The 15000-nt window shown below is 41.0% G+C and overlaps 2 protein-coding genes across 2 annotated transcripts in view; both read right to left on the reverse strand.

Annotated features, from left to right (window-relative positions):
• Positions 1 to 7902, reverse strand: part of rps6ka3a (ribosomal protein S6 kinase a, polypeptide 3a) — a 16182-nt gene extending 8280 nt beyond the window's left edge. Inside the window, exons 1-12 of the mRNA XM_060862666.1 lie at positions 7429 to 7902; positions 6368 to 6403; positions 4344 to 4460; positions 3372 to 3453; positions 2290 to 2370; positions 1688 to 1767; positions 1413 to 1519; positions 1223 to 1260; positions 971 to 1113; positions 739 to 809; positions 375 to 463; positions 190 to 254 (exon numbers count right to left, since the gene is read on the reverse strand). Of these exons, the coding sequence (XP_060718649.1) occupies positions 190 to 254; positions 375 to 463; positions 739 to 809; positions 971 to 1113; positions 1223 to 1260; positions 1413 to 1519; positions 1688 to 1767; positions 2290 to 2370; positions 3372 to 3453; positions 4344 to 4460; positions 6368 to 6403; positions 7429 to 7497 (978 nt within the window). The 5' untranslated portion in view covers positions 7498 to 7902. The remainder of the gene's footprint in view (positions 1 to 189; positions 255 to 374; positions 464 to 738; positions 810 to 970; positions 1114 to 1222; positions 1261 to 1412; positions 1520 to 1687; positions 1768 to 2289; positions 2371 to 3371; positions 3454 to 4343; positions 4461 to 6367; positions 6404 to 7428) is intronic.
• A 1111-nt stretch (positions 7903 to 9013) lies between these two features.
• pdha1a (pyruvate dehydrogenase E1 subunit alpha 1a) overlaps positions 9014 to 15000 on the reverse strand; it is a 6801-nt gene continuing 814 nt past the window's right edge. Inside the window, exons 3-12 of the mRNA XM_060863214.1 lie at positions 13723 to 13791; positions 13409 to 13582; positions 13171 to 13297; positions 13007 to 13098; positions 12212 to 12304; positions 11899 to 12054; positions 11682 to 11753; positions 10099 to 10166; positions 9872 to 9980; positions 9014 to 9693 (exon numbers count right to left, since the gene is read on the reverse strand). Coding sequence (XP_060719197.1) covers positions 9529 to 9693; positions 9872 to 9980; positions 10099 to 10166; positions 11682 to 11753; positions 11899 to 12054; positions 12212 to 12304; positions 13007 to 13098; positions 13171 to 13297; positions 13409 to 13582; positions 13723 to 13791 — 1125 coding nt within the window. The 3' untranslated portion in view covers positions 9014 to 9528. The remainder of the gene's footprint in view (positions 9694 to 9871; positions 9981 to 10098; positions 10167 to 11681; positions 11754 to 11898; positions 12055 to 12211; positions 12305 to 13006; positions 13099 to 13170; positions 13298 to 13408; positions 13583 to 13722; positions 13792 to 15000) is intronic.

The raw sequence follows: 15000 nt of genomic DNA on the forward strand, positions 1-15000 counted from the left end.
CACACACACAGACTCACACACACAGACTCACACACACAGACTCACACACACAGACTCACACACACAGACTCACACACACAGACTCACACACACAGACTCACACACACACACAGACTCACACACACACACAGACTCACACACACACACAGACTCACACACACACACAGACTCACACACACACAGACTTACATTCCAGTCAATGGTAGCAAAGAATGGATGTCTTTTGATCTCCTCAACTCCATCAGGTCCAGCCCCTAAACACACACACACACACACACACACACACACACACACACACACACATATTATAAATATAATAAACAGCAGGAATAAAAACAGAGTCATCAGGAATAAATAAAGTGTAATTAAATTACCAAGTCGATTTCCAGGATTTCTTTTAAACAGGTTGCGCAGAAGAGACTGAGCGTCAGAACTTAGATATGGTGGCATCCCCAACTTCGCCCTACACACACATTCACCATCATCATCATCATCATCATCACCTTTCACAAAGACATTTCAGTGCAATGTTGAAAGTCTCAAGGCTTCATGACGCCTCCCTCACAGCATTAATCAACATTTCTGAATTGTGATATTTATAATGCATTATAACCATAATACACATAATAATAATAATAATAAATAATACACATGATGTCATAATAAAGCACTATAATGATGTCTCATTACTGCACTGAGATGATGATGAGATGAAATGAGAGCTGCAGCGTTACTCACTTTAATATCATCGTCATGGTGTCTTTACGATCTTTACCCTGAAATGGCAGCATTCCAGTCAACATCTCAAACTGTGGACAAAAGAATATTAACATCAATAAAGTGTTAAGTGACTGAACGCTGAGGTGAGAACTGTAAGACTTGTATGGGAAATGTTTCAGTTCAGAGAGAAGAGAGCAGTTCAAGTCCCAACGATCCTGCTGCTAATACCGTACAAGCTCCGCCCACTCACCATTAAGACACCGTACGACCACCAGTCAGCGCTGTGGGAGTGGCCTCTGCGGTTCACCACCTCGGGCGCCATGTACTCCACAGTTCCACAAAATGAGTATGCCTTATTTTCATGATCTATAGACTCCTTACTGAGGCCAAAATCTGACACACACACACAAGATAAACAGCAATTATATTTAATATTTCACACACACACAGTCTTTTCTTTAAAATATATTTATTTAAGATAAAACATTTTTGCTTTACTCACCAGTGAGTTTAATATGACCTTGATCATCCAGAAGAATACTGAAAACACACACAAATCTTTTTATAGCTGTTTTACCTCAAACTTCAGTGATTAAATAGACACAATGATTAATGTACAACACTGAATATAAAAATGTAAATAAATATATAAGTATAGTGTGTGTGTGTGTGTGTGTGTGTGTGTGTTTTACTTCTCAGGTTTGAGGTCTCTGTAGATGATCCCCAGGCCATGTAAATGATCCAGAGCCAAAGCTAATTCAGCGAGATAGAACTTCACATCCTCCTCAGTGAACATTACCTGATCACACACACACACACACACACACACACACACACACACCTTCACTTAGTTTCTTTTCTTTATATTCTTTAGTAGGTGTATTTATTAATCAGTCAGACACCAGGGTTTAGTCTGTGTTTTGTATGAAAGTCAGCTTATAAATATGAGTGAAGGATGACGTCTGACCTCTTTAGAAAGGCGTGTGAATAAATCTCCTCCTCTCAGAAAGTCCAGGATTAAATAGAGTTTCCCCTCCGTCTGAAAGGCTGAGCACACACACACACACACACACACACACACACACACACACAAACACACACACACACAAACACACACACACAAACACACACACACACACACACAAACACACACACAAACACACACACAGAGACACACACACACACACACACAGAGACACACAGAGACACACAAACACAGAGACACACAAACACAGAGACACACACACACAGAGACACACACAGAGACACACACAGAGACACACACAGAGACACACACAGAGACACACACAGAGACACACACAGAGACACACACAGAGACACACACACAGAGACACACACACAGAGACACACACACAGAGACACACACACAGAGACACACACACAGAGACACACACACAGAGACACACACACAGAGACACACACACAGAGACACACACACAGAGACACACACACAGAGACACACACACAGAGACACACACACACACCAGCGCTTTAGGAAGGACTGTGAATGGAGTGATCTGATTGGCTGATTGTGATTAACATGCTCACCATAATGCAGTTTGACGATAAAAGGGTGATTCACCTCCACCAGGATGTCGCGCTCCATTTTTGTCCTTTCACGATCTCTCACTGACACACACACAATACTGACATAACTAATTATCTGTATAAAAGAACACACACACACATACTCCATACACACGCACATAGATAGTCAAACACTCACACATACTCAAAACCACACACACTCAAAAACACACACACACACTCAAAAACACACACACACACACTCAAAAACACACACACACTCAAACACACACACACACTCAAACACACACACACACACTCAAAAACACACACACACACACACACACACACTCAAAAACACACACGCACACTCAACACACACGCACACTCAAAAACACACACACACACTCAAAAACACACACACACACTCAAAAACACACACACACACACTCAAAAACACACACACACTCAAAAACACACACACACTCAAAAACACACACACACACTCAAAAACACACACACACACACACTCAAAAACACACACACACACACTCAAAAACACACACACACACACTCAAAAACACACACACACACTCAAAAACACACACACACACTCAAAAACACACACACACACTCAAAAACACACACACACACTCAAAAACACACACACACACACACACGCACACTCAAAAACACACACTCAAAAACACACACGCACACTCAAAAACACACACGCACACTCAAAAACACACACGCACACACTCAAAAACACACACGCACACACTCAAAAACACACACGCACACAATCAAAAACACACTCACACACTCAAACACACACAAACTCATAAACACACATACACACACATACTCAAATACACACACACTCAAAACACACATACATTGATACAGTCAAACACACACAGATACAGTCAAACACACACAGATACAGTCAAACACACACAGATACAGTCAAACACACACAGATACAGTCAAACACACACAGATACAGTCAAACACACACAGATACAGTCAAACACACACAGATACAGTCAAACACACACAGATACAGTCAAACACACACAGATACAGTCAAACACACAAACCTTTCAGTGTCGCTTTTTTGAGGACCTTCATGGCGTAGAGCTGTCCTGCATCAGGCCCTGTTACCTTTCTCACAAGGAAAACCTGGTTGGACACAGAAACACACACAGACACACTGTTTGCGCTTGTTTTTTGATCAATCAAATTTGTTTAGAACACTAGTAGTAGTTCTACCATCTCACACACACACACACACACACACACACACACACACACACACACACACACACACACTAGGGGTTGTCCTCCTAATCTCCTCTCCTAATCTCTCCAGAGGAAACTGTGTTCTAAATTTTAAATGGTCTTCTGCTTTGTAATTTAGATGAAATTTGAATTGTGAAAAAGATCAAGTCTCTGTTTGTCCACCTGGTGGCGCTACAGAGCAGTAAAGTTAGAGCCACAAACTGAGCTACAAACTGAGCGGTGAGTAATTCATCATTAGCAAGATAAAAATCTGATGCTGTAATAATTAATTCAGTGCTTTCACTGGGAATGAGGATCAATATGTATACACACTTATACACACTTACACACTTATACACATGTATACACACGTACACACTTATACACACTTACACATGTATACACACGTACACACGTATACACATGTATACACATGTATACACACTTATACACATGTATACACAGGTATACAATTATACACATGTATACACTTATACACACGTATACACACGTATACACACGTATACACACGTATACACACGTATACACACGTATACACACGTATACACTATTTTACAATTATATTATTTTTATAATAGTGTATAATAGTGTGTCTGCATGAGTGTGAGTGTTTTTATAATCTGTGTGAGCTTCAGTGGTCCTGTGGTAAAGTCCTTGCCTCTCAGTGTAGAGGTTGCTGGTTCAAATCCAGCTCATTACCACATACATACACACACACACACACACACACTCACACACACACTCACACACACACTCTTGCTCAGACTCACCTTGCCAAATGATCCCTGCCCGAGGACTTTGCAGAGATCAAAGTGTTTTGGTTCTGCTCTCTCTGATCCTTCCTTCACCAGGTGTGTGATTGTGATCTCCTTCACTGGACATTCATCCTGAGGTGGAGAAACAAAACACACAGATGTCACACAGGTAAACCTGCTCAGCCAATAGTGTGGCAGCAGCACAATCTCTACACAACACAACAACCACATCACGTCTCAGAGATCAGACATTTTCTTCATTCTGGTGTTTGATGTGAACAGTAACTGAAGCTCTCGCTCTGTAAGATTGTATACATTGTGCTGCTGCCATGTGATTGGCTGATTAGATAACCAATGAAAGTGTTCCTAATAAACTGAGTGTCTAATAAACGGTCATCCCACAGGAACTGATCAGATTTGTCTGATTAACAAATGATCTTCCTCCTGCCAGTATTTTTGTTCCAAACTCACATTCTCTTACAATGAAGTTAGAATTATTAACCACGCAGCAAGTATTTTAAATAAAACCAAAAACTGAAAAGTATCCTTTCATAAGTATTGACCCCCATGTTCCTGAAGCTCCAGGTGAAACCTACTGCCTTAGTCTGGACACAGCTGTTTTATATATATTGTGTTATATTTGGTCTTCACTTCTGAAATATCTTCCATTTTCCAAACAAACACACTGGAGTTGAACTGTGACTGAAGACATGTTCAGTCTGAAGGTTAATGAAGGGTGAGGAAAAGGTTCTAGCAGAGGAACCTCTCAGACAGAGGAACCTCTCAGACAGAGGAACCTCTCAGACAGAGGAACCTCTCAGACGGAGGAACCTCTCAGACGGAGGAACCTCTCAGACGGAGGAACCTCTCAGACGGAGGAACCTCTCAGACAGAGGAACCTCTCAGACAGAGGAACCTCTCAGACGGAGGAACCTCTCAGACGGAGGAACCTCTCAGACGGAGGAACCTCTCAGACATAGGAACCTCTCAGACCCCAGCACATTTACACCTGGTACTGTAACGACAACGTAACCTACCAAGCACTAGTCTATAAGGTTAAATACCTCCGAGTTTGTTTGGGTTTTTTTTCCGTTTTTGTTACTGATCTGCTGAAAAATAATTCATTTATACTTCAAAAGAAACTGAAAGGGGCAGAAAATACAGACCTGAAAAATCTACATTATGAATCTGATTACTTTAAATGGGGTGAAAACTTCTGGAACATGCCGTAGGTCTGGAATCCTGCACCAGTGTGAGACAAGACTGAACATGTCCATGTGAACACATCTTTAACACAGTCACACGGGCACTTGATCAAGGAGGCAAATGAAAATGCTGGATATAAGATTAGCACAAATAAATAACAAATATGTACTTCCTCAAGAAGATAATCTATTATAGCAGAATTATATTAGTATTATTACTAAAAATAAAACAGAACACAGAACACACATCACATGACCTCAGGAAGTGGATGAGGTTTGAGGGAGACACCACAGGAAAAGGAAGTGTGTGTGTGTGTTGAATCATGTTTTCATGTTCTCTCTCTGTCTTTCTCACACACACACACACACACACACACACACACACACCACATAACTGTTTTACTTCATCAGCACTGAGACAGAAAGTGGAAACACACTCGACAAACTTTTGTAATAAATATTTGTGTAAAATCCACAGAGGTAGTTTGAGATGATGGGGCAGTGTGTGTGTGTGTGTGTGTGTGTGTGTGTGTGTGTGTGAGAGAGAGAGAGAGAGAGAGAGAGAGGGTAAATACAGTAAGTTCATGAGCAGACAGAGAGAAGATGAACAGATCAGTACTGAATCAGACCCACAGGAGGTTATTAGATGTAATAAACTAAACATGGAGCTCAGATCAGGGCTGTAAATGTCCTGAAGTCACACCAAAGATTTTCTACTTCAGAATTTTTTTCTTCTTTTATTTGTGAAGAATTTTTTACGATTTGTGTCACAATTTAATACAGTAAACTTTAACAAGTTATATATTTATTTATATTACTATCACACACACTTACAGTAAGCGGAGCTTCCTCCTCCCCCATTGTGTCATCCTGTAAAACACACACAAGATAGGACATGTTAGTGTAATGTGGAATTCTCTCTCTCTCTGTCTCTCCGTCTCTCGCGCTGTCTCTGTGTCTCTCTGTCTGTCTCTCTCTGTGTCTCTCTGTCTGTCTCTCTCTGTGTCTCTCTCTGTGTCTCTCTCTGTGTCTCTCTCTCTCTCTCTTTATCATCATCAGCACAAAGTTAGTGTTGGGTTCCAGGTGAAGGTTCTGCACTAAAGGCACTAACACACACCACATGTTTAGTTTATTATCAGTACCAGTTTCCTGCCATAAGCAGCTCCTGCTCTGTACCAGTGTGCATGATGACAACACTGTTGTCTCTACAGTCGTGTCTCAGTGACTCACACACACACACACACACACACACACACACACACACACACACACACTCAGCAGTGCACAAGTGTGCGGTTTGAGACACAACCCAATTAACACCATGCAAAAGGAAGTCACAAGTTTATGTTTAATAGTTTAAAGTGATTTATTTCTGAGTGCATTAATAAGGGCTCCTGCTGGCTGTGTAGTTCACTACTGTGGTGAGATTTAGGACACCGGGGGAAGGAGTGGAATAATTTATTACAGATATTTAAATCATTGGAGCTGAATAAAGGGATGATTTATTAAGAGTAAATATAACGCGCACATTAACACCTTATAACAGGTTTATAAACAGTAATAAAGATTTTAACAAAAACTCTGTATTAGAGGGATGTCGAGAAATAAGAGAAGAAACAGATCGCGTGCAAGATGGAGAGAAAGAAGAACAGAACAGACCAGGAAGCAACACACACTCACACACACAGGCACTCGCACTCACACACAGGCACTCGCACAAGCATGCACTCGCGCGCACACAGGCATTCACACACACTCACTTGCACTCACATGCACTCGCACGCACACACACAATTACAATTACAATTACACACACACACACACACACACACACACACACACACACACACACACCTGCAGCATGAACATTAGATAAATCTGTAATAATAACTTACAATCACTTCATTCTCCAGAAGACGGAGCTGCGGTTTCTGCCACGGATCTGCGAACTGCGCAAGAGGCATCTTCTCTCTCTCACACACACTTACACACACTTACACACACACACACACACACACACACACACACAGTTACACACACACACACACACACACACACACACACACAGTTACACACACTTACACTTACACACACACACAGTTACACACACACACAGTTACACACCCTCTCTCACACACACTCTCACACAAACTCACACACACACAAACTTTATACGAATTAAATCCTTAAGCACTGACACAGGGAACTTCAATCAACCCCTGAAGTATCTCCGATGGTGTTGTTTACTCAGTACACACTGTAACTTCGCTCTAAATCACTTCCTAATCACTAAATTCCTCAAAAGTAAAAACTTTTCGCAGCTAAACACTTTCTAACGCAGAGATCCCTCACTTCCGGTTTTTAAAAAATATAGCGCCCCCTCCCTTACCTGTGTGGCAGCGCGAGCCGTGCAGTCACGTGACAAGCAAGACGTCACCCAGGAGCTGGAGTTATTAATAATAATAATAATAATAATAATAATAATAATAATGTTGTTGTTGTTGTTATTATTATTCATATAGAATGTAATAACACACAAAATGAATATGGATTTTTAAGAACAGACTTGTATAATAAACAAAAATATAAAACTTGAAAAGTGAAATCATCTAATCAACTTTAGTTCTTTCACAATCTGTAATTATTCTGTAATTAAATATGTGCTGAATAATAAATGTTACTGTACCATCTGGAGCAGAACATGTGGACCAAATGATCCTCTATATTATATACCATGAATTACCCAGTCATATAATCTTGTACAATAGCTTTATTAATGTATCATAATAAAATAATAAAACTTTCTCTTTCTCTTTTTTGAGTTTTCCTCAAGAACTCATCGGATGATTGAAGTTGTTTTTAAAAGTTTCATATTAAATTTTATAAAATTAGAGATTATATATTGCTATAAAAATAGCACATTGAGAATATCTGTGTTTACTGCAGAAGTCAGATATTACAGTATAAATGATAACATGCTGCATAAAGGCTTTATTACAGTATTAATAACACACAGGAGTCCTGGGGGCGGGGCTTACTTTGCTAAAAAAAAACAAAAAACTATACCATATAAAGAAAAATGCACGTGTGAATAAACACACAATAATCACTCAGGTTTCAACAGTGAGACAAGGAACTGAACTGGACCTTCACTCTGTGTGTGTGTATGTATGTGTGTGTGTGGTAGTGTGTATCTGTGGTTTTTAGACTAACTTGTTAGTGAGTGAAGGGAAGAACAATTAAAAGAAGATTTGGAACACAGCCTTGATAAAAACGAAGATGATGCAAATAAGGCGTAAAATGTGTTATTTTAAAATGACTAACGCTGCCACGCTGTGACACTCCACTGATCCTCTGATCACCTCCTGTGATGTCACATACCTCCAGGTTTGGCAGTGTTATGTTGTATGTAATCTGCTTTATTAGAGACTGTATTATTCTTATCAATATTATGAATGATAAAGAGCAAAAGAGACAGAATGACCTTTGACCACATTTCACTTTAATGACTGTGCCCTTGACCAGAGCGAATGATATTCCAGAAGTGGGATCTTCTGACTTATACACCCTGTCCTTATTGTTATAGAACTGAAATAAACTATCATTCTAAACCAGTAACACACACACACACACACACACACACACACACAACAAGAGCAAATCTGTAACATTTCCCACAATCCTGTGTTTTCATTCTGCTGTAAATAATTCAGTCACAAATTGTTTTGGCAATTAAATAAAACTCTTATAAATAATAAATCACTGAACACACACAGGGTCATATGATCACTAGTGACACACAATTTCAAATGTATTAACACCTTTCGCTCTTCTGTTCTGCTGTTGATAGATTTAATGCTACATTTAATTCAGCAAATCACATGAGCTCACACACAGGCAGTATTTATTATTAGTGATATTTTTTCTCTTTACTTAGGAGAAGGACAAAGCTTTAAACTGTGTGTGTGTATACAGTGTTCACTGGTGGTGTGTATTTAGCTGACGGATTTGAGCTTGGCCCAGGGGTTAGTGCCACGCACATCTATAGGAGGATTGTTGTAGAAGATGTGATTACACAAATCCTCCAGTGGAGGCTCAGGGTCTGTGGTGGCGAACTGGGCTGCATCCTCAATCTCCTTTCTCACTTCTACATCGATTTCCTACAGGGAACAGAGACATTAAATGTATTTATTTATTAAAGCACACACTTGTGTACCTATGCACATACCAACACACTCACACACATTCACATATATTTACCTGCCGTTCCATCTCTCTCTAGCAATCTGTGTAAGATTGTGTGTGTACATGCATACTGTGTATGTGTGTGTGTGAGACCTTGAGCTCCTCCACACTGGCCATGTTGTTACTGATCATGCGGTCCTTCAGCAAGGAGATAGGATCGCTCTTACTGCGTACCTCCTGGATCTCTTCACGTGTACGGTAACTACAGAGACAGAGCAAGGCCAGAAGGTCAGAGTAGCCCTCTGAGCAGTTCTAAAACCTAAACACATGCTCGCTCACATACTCTAAACTCGCTCACACACTCTAAACAGGATGTTTACCTGACGCCGGGGTCACTCATGCTGTGTCCATGGTAACGGTAGGTCTGGAGCTCCATCAGAATTGGGCCCTGTTATTATCATTGATTTATTAAAACATGTTCTTTAATTCCATTTCACATTAGAGCTTAATACAACTGGCATTAACATCTGCTCTTTAAGTCTTCTTCATGTCAACAGATCCTCCTAATGTACAATGTATAGTTTAGTTTTTGTCCTGTTAGTGTTGTGTTAGTGTGTAATATTCATCCTCATAATATGGTGTGTGAGTGTGTGAGAGAGTGTAATTGTGATTGTGTGAGAGAGAGAGTGAAGGTGTGTGTCTGTGTAAGAGTGTGTGTGAGTGTGAGAGGGAGTGTGAGTCTGTGTGAGTGTAAGTGTGTGAGTGTAAGTGTGTGTGTGTGAGTGTAAGTGTGTGTGTGTGTAAGTGTGTGTGAGTGTGTGTGCTTGTGTTATTGTGTGTGAGAGAGTGAAAGTGTGTGTCTGTGTAAGTGTGTGTGAGTATGAGTGTCTGTGTGTGTCAGTGTGTGTATGAGTGTGTGTGAGTATGAGTGTCTGTGTGTGTCAGTGTGTGTATGAGTGTGTGTGTGAGTATGAGTGTCTGTGTGTGTCAGTGTGTGTGTGAGTGTAAGTGTGTGTGTGAGTGTATGTGTGTGTGAGTGTATGTGTGTGTGAGTGTATGTGTGTGTGAATGTAAGTGTGTGTGTGAGTGTAAGTGTGTGTGAGTGTAGGTGTGTGAGTAAGTGTGTGTGTGAATGTAAGTGTGTGTGTGAATGTAAGTGTGTGTGTGTGTGTGAATGTAAGTGTGTGTGTGAGTGTAAGTGTGTGTGAGTGTAAGTGTGTGTGAGTGTGTGTGTGAGTGTAAGTGTGTGTGTGAGTGTAAGTGTGTGTGAGTGTAAGTGTGTGTGTGAGTGTAAGTGTGTGTGAGTGTATGTGTGTGTGAGTGTATGTGTGTGTGAATGTAAGTGTGTGTGTGTGAGTGTAAGTGTGTGTGAGTGTAGGTGTGTGAGTAAGTGTGTGTGTGTGTGAATGTAAGTGTGTGTGTGTGAATGTAAGTGTGTGTGTGAATGTAAGTGTGTGTGTGTGAATGTAAGTGTGTGTGTGTGAATGTAAGTGTGTGTGTGAGTGTAAGTGTGTGTGAGTGTAAGTGTGTGTGAGTGTATGTGTGTGTGAATGTAAGTGTGTGTGTGTGAGTGTAAGTGTGTGTGAGTGTAGGTGTGTGAGTAAGTGTGTGTGTGTGTGAATGTAAGTGTGTGTGTGTGAATGTAAGTGTGTGTGTGTGTGTGTGTGTGTGAATGTAAGTGTGTGTGTGTGAATGTAAGTGTGTGTGTGTGTGTGTGTGTGTGTGTGAATGTATGTGTGTGTGTGTGTGAATGTAAGTGTGTGTGTGTGTGAATGTAAGTGTGTGTGTGTGAATGTAAGTGTGTGTGTGTGTGTGAATGTAAGTGTGTGTGTGTGTGTGAATGTAAGTGTGTGTGTGTGTGTGAATGTAAGTGTGTGTGTGTGTGTGAATGTAAGTGTGTGTGTGTGTGTGAATGTAAGTGTGTGTGTGTGTGTGTGTGTGTGTGTGTGATGAAGGAACTTACCTTCCCAGATCTGCAGTGTTCTGCAGCGAATCTGGTGGCCTCTCTAACACACAACACGTCCATACCGTCCACCTGTAATAAAACACACAACTATACACTCAGATACAATGTTTTTTTCTCCAGCAGTAAGTGCAGTTTAAATGCATGTGTGGTGTCTGTGGGTGTGTATATGTTAGTTAGATGAGTGTGTGTGTGTGTGTGTGTGTGTGTGTGTTACCCTCAGCCCAGGGATGAAGTCTCCTCGTTTGTAGTAGTCAGTGCTCGCTGCTGCTCGCTCCACAGATGTCCCCATGCCATATTTATTATTCTCACAGATAAAAATACATGGCAACTTCCACAAAGATGCCATGTTATATGTCTCAAATATCTGACCCTGTATACACATACACACACACACACACACACACGCACACACACACGCACACACACACGCACACACACACGCACACACACACACAGTATGATGAGCAGTGTGCAGTACAGCAAGTCAGTATTGGAATGAGGATGAGGGTGAAGGCAGCTGGACTCACCTGATTGGCTGCTCCGTCTCCATAGAGACAGACACACAGCTCGTTCTTCTCCTTGTATTTACAGGCCAGCGCGACTCCAGCACCCAATGGGACCTGAGAACCACATTTTACATCTTAGAACTAAAGTTTTCTATGTGGAGATGTTCACTACTGAGGCATTATGGGAAGTCAACAAGGGCACACTGAACATCATGCTGAAACACTGAGCTGTCAGTAACACACTGTTCCAAAGGTTCTAGTGGTTCTGTCTCTTGTACTTATTCTGATTCAGGTGTTTTTTCTGGATCTAGTTTTAGTTCTAATTTATTTCTGGTCCTCACAACATCTTTGGCAGCAGTTCTGACTCTTATTAACTCTTTTATTTATGGTTCTTATGTCTCTCTCAAATTCAGATTTATTTCTATAGCATTTTTAACAATAGACTTTGTCTCAAAGCAGCTTTACAGAACATAAACATAGAACAAAAAGTTTATATAAAGATTAATATAATACAAAAGTTCCAGATTAATATTAGATATATTTAAATGTGTATGTATTTATCCCTAATGAACAAGTCTGAGGTGACTCAGGTGACTGTGGGGAAGAAAAACTCCCTTAGATGGTAAAGGAAGGAACCTTGAGAGGAACCAGACTCAAAGGGGAACCTCATCCTCATCTGGGTGACACTGGGGGTGTGATTATAAATATACAGTCTGATAAATGTTGTAGTGATGAGGAGGTTGTTGTCCTCAAAGACCACATGGAGTTCACATACATGGCTCTCATGGTTTTATTTTTATTTAATCAGATACTCACCTGCGCTCCCACAATTCCATTTCCCCCATAGAAGTTTTTGGCGTACATGTGCATAGAACCACCCTTTCCTTTAGCAATACCACTACGACGACCTGAAATCACAATCACACTCAGACACAGGAATATATGATCATACACAGGATTAGAGTATGTGTGTGTGTTACCCGTGAGCTCGGCCATGATCTCGCGCACAGTGCCGCCCCTGGTGAGTGTGTATCCGTGAGCACGGTAAGCTGTGATGAGGTGATCTGTGAGGTTTATTCCAGCTTCAATCCCCACTGCACATGCTTCCTGTTACAGTACAAAGTGTGTGTGCTAAAGTGAGTTAATAGGTGTGTGTGTGTGTGTGTGTGTGTGTGTGTGAGAGAGAGAGTGTATGTAGAGGTGTCTGCGTGTACATACCTGTCCATCATATAGGTGACAGAAGCCACGTATGATCTTCTGTTTGTAGAGCTGATCAGCTTTCAGCTCCATTCTCCTTATCACCTGCATGGTTCTGTAGTACTGAAGCCCCTCCTCCCTTGTTAGAACCGCCTTCTCTGATGGCCCCTCCTCCAGCTTATGCACATCACACTTCTACAAAAAAATGGTGACAGACAGCTCTGTTAACCAATAAATAGTGTGACTGTGTACTTTACATGTTCATGATTAATTTAATTCATTGTAAATTCATTGTGTGTGTGTGTGTGTGTGTGTGTGTGTGTGTGCTGTCTCACCTTAATGTCGAAGGTGGCCTGAGTGGTGAAGTCTGCGTAGGTCCTAGCTGACATTATCACTCTGCTACTCTATAAAAATAAAAATAAAAAAAGGTTCTCAAACAAATGGGGCTCTTTGCCCCAGCAGGAAACTGCATTCATACGTCGTAACAAATGGAAATAAAAATGTTTAGTATTTAAGTGCACTATATAGTATATACACACAAATTCGGGGTTTTATACGGTTTCACTGAAATAAAGCAACATTTTTAATAGCAGAAACTTTTTATTTCCCCAATAAAAACATCAGCATCAGGCCACTGTGGGCGTGTTTCAATTCACAAACCATAACTGCTGTATAATAAAAAGAAGACAGTATCAGTCCAGTATCAGTATCATTATCAGTCCAGTCCATGTTCTCAGGATTAGGTTCTGCATGTTTACAGATTTGTAAATAAAGTGTAGTCTTCATGTGTCATGCTAAAACGTAGTGAAGTTTAGTTTAGGTGAGAGAAATGCCCTGAGTCCCAGCACTGCTTTAAACACTTCCTCTAATGCCCCCTTGAAACTCCATCTCCATCTCCATCACCACCACACTGAGCACTGGAGCCCCTCAGGGCTGCGTGCTCAGTCCACTGCTGTTCACTCTGCAATGCACAGATCGAACCATATCATCAAGTTCACCGATGACACGACTGTGGTGGGTCTCATCAGCAAGAACGATGAGTCAGCATACAGAGAGGTGGTGCAACATCTAACTGCCTGGTGTAGAGCCAACAACCTGTCTCTGAATGTTGAATAAACTAAAGAGATGCTGGTTGACTTCAGAAGAGCACAGAGTCCTACAGAGGGACCACTGAGATCATCCTGAGCAACTGCATCACTGTCTGGTTTGGGAACTGCACCATCTGTCTTTTGTCCTGACTGTCTTTTTCCCTGTCTTTTGTCCTACACTGTCTTTTGTCCTAACTGTCTTTTTCCCTGTCTTTTGTCCTGCACTGTCTTCTGGTCTTGTGTCTCACACTGTGTACACCAGGTTGTACAGATACACTTTATGTGTGTAGGACTAACTGACTTCAGTCCTTATGTCTGTGATGTTCTATGTAGCTCCCTGGTCCTGGAGGAACGTTGTCTCATGTCACTGTGTACTGTGTCACATATATATGGTGTAAATGATAATAAAAACTTCTTGACTTGACTAAAGCACAATCACTTTCTGACCTCTTAGTGTTTACTTTTATTACAGACTAAAGCCATAAATTCACATTGTGACATCACAGGTTCTGTCCAGTTCTGCCC

The sequence above is a fragment of the Tachysurus vachellii genome, chromosome 26 (genome assembly GCF_030014155.1).
Source record: "Tachysurus vachellii isolate PV-2020 chromosome 26, HZAU_Pvac_v1, whole genome shotgun sequence".
Taxonomy (NCBI): domain Eukaryota; kingdom Metazoa; phylum Chordata; class Actinopteri; order Siluriformes; family Bagridae; genus Tachysurus; species Tachysurus vachellii.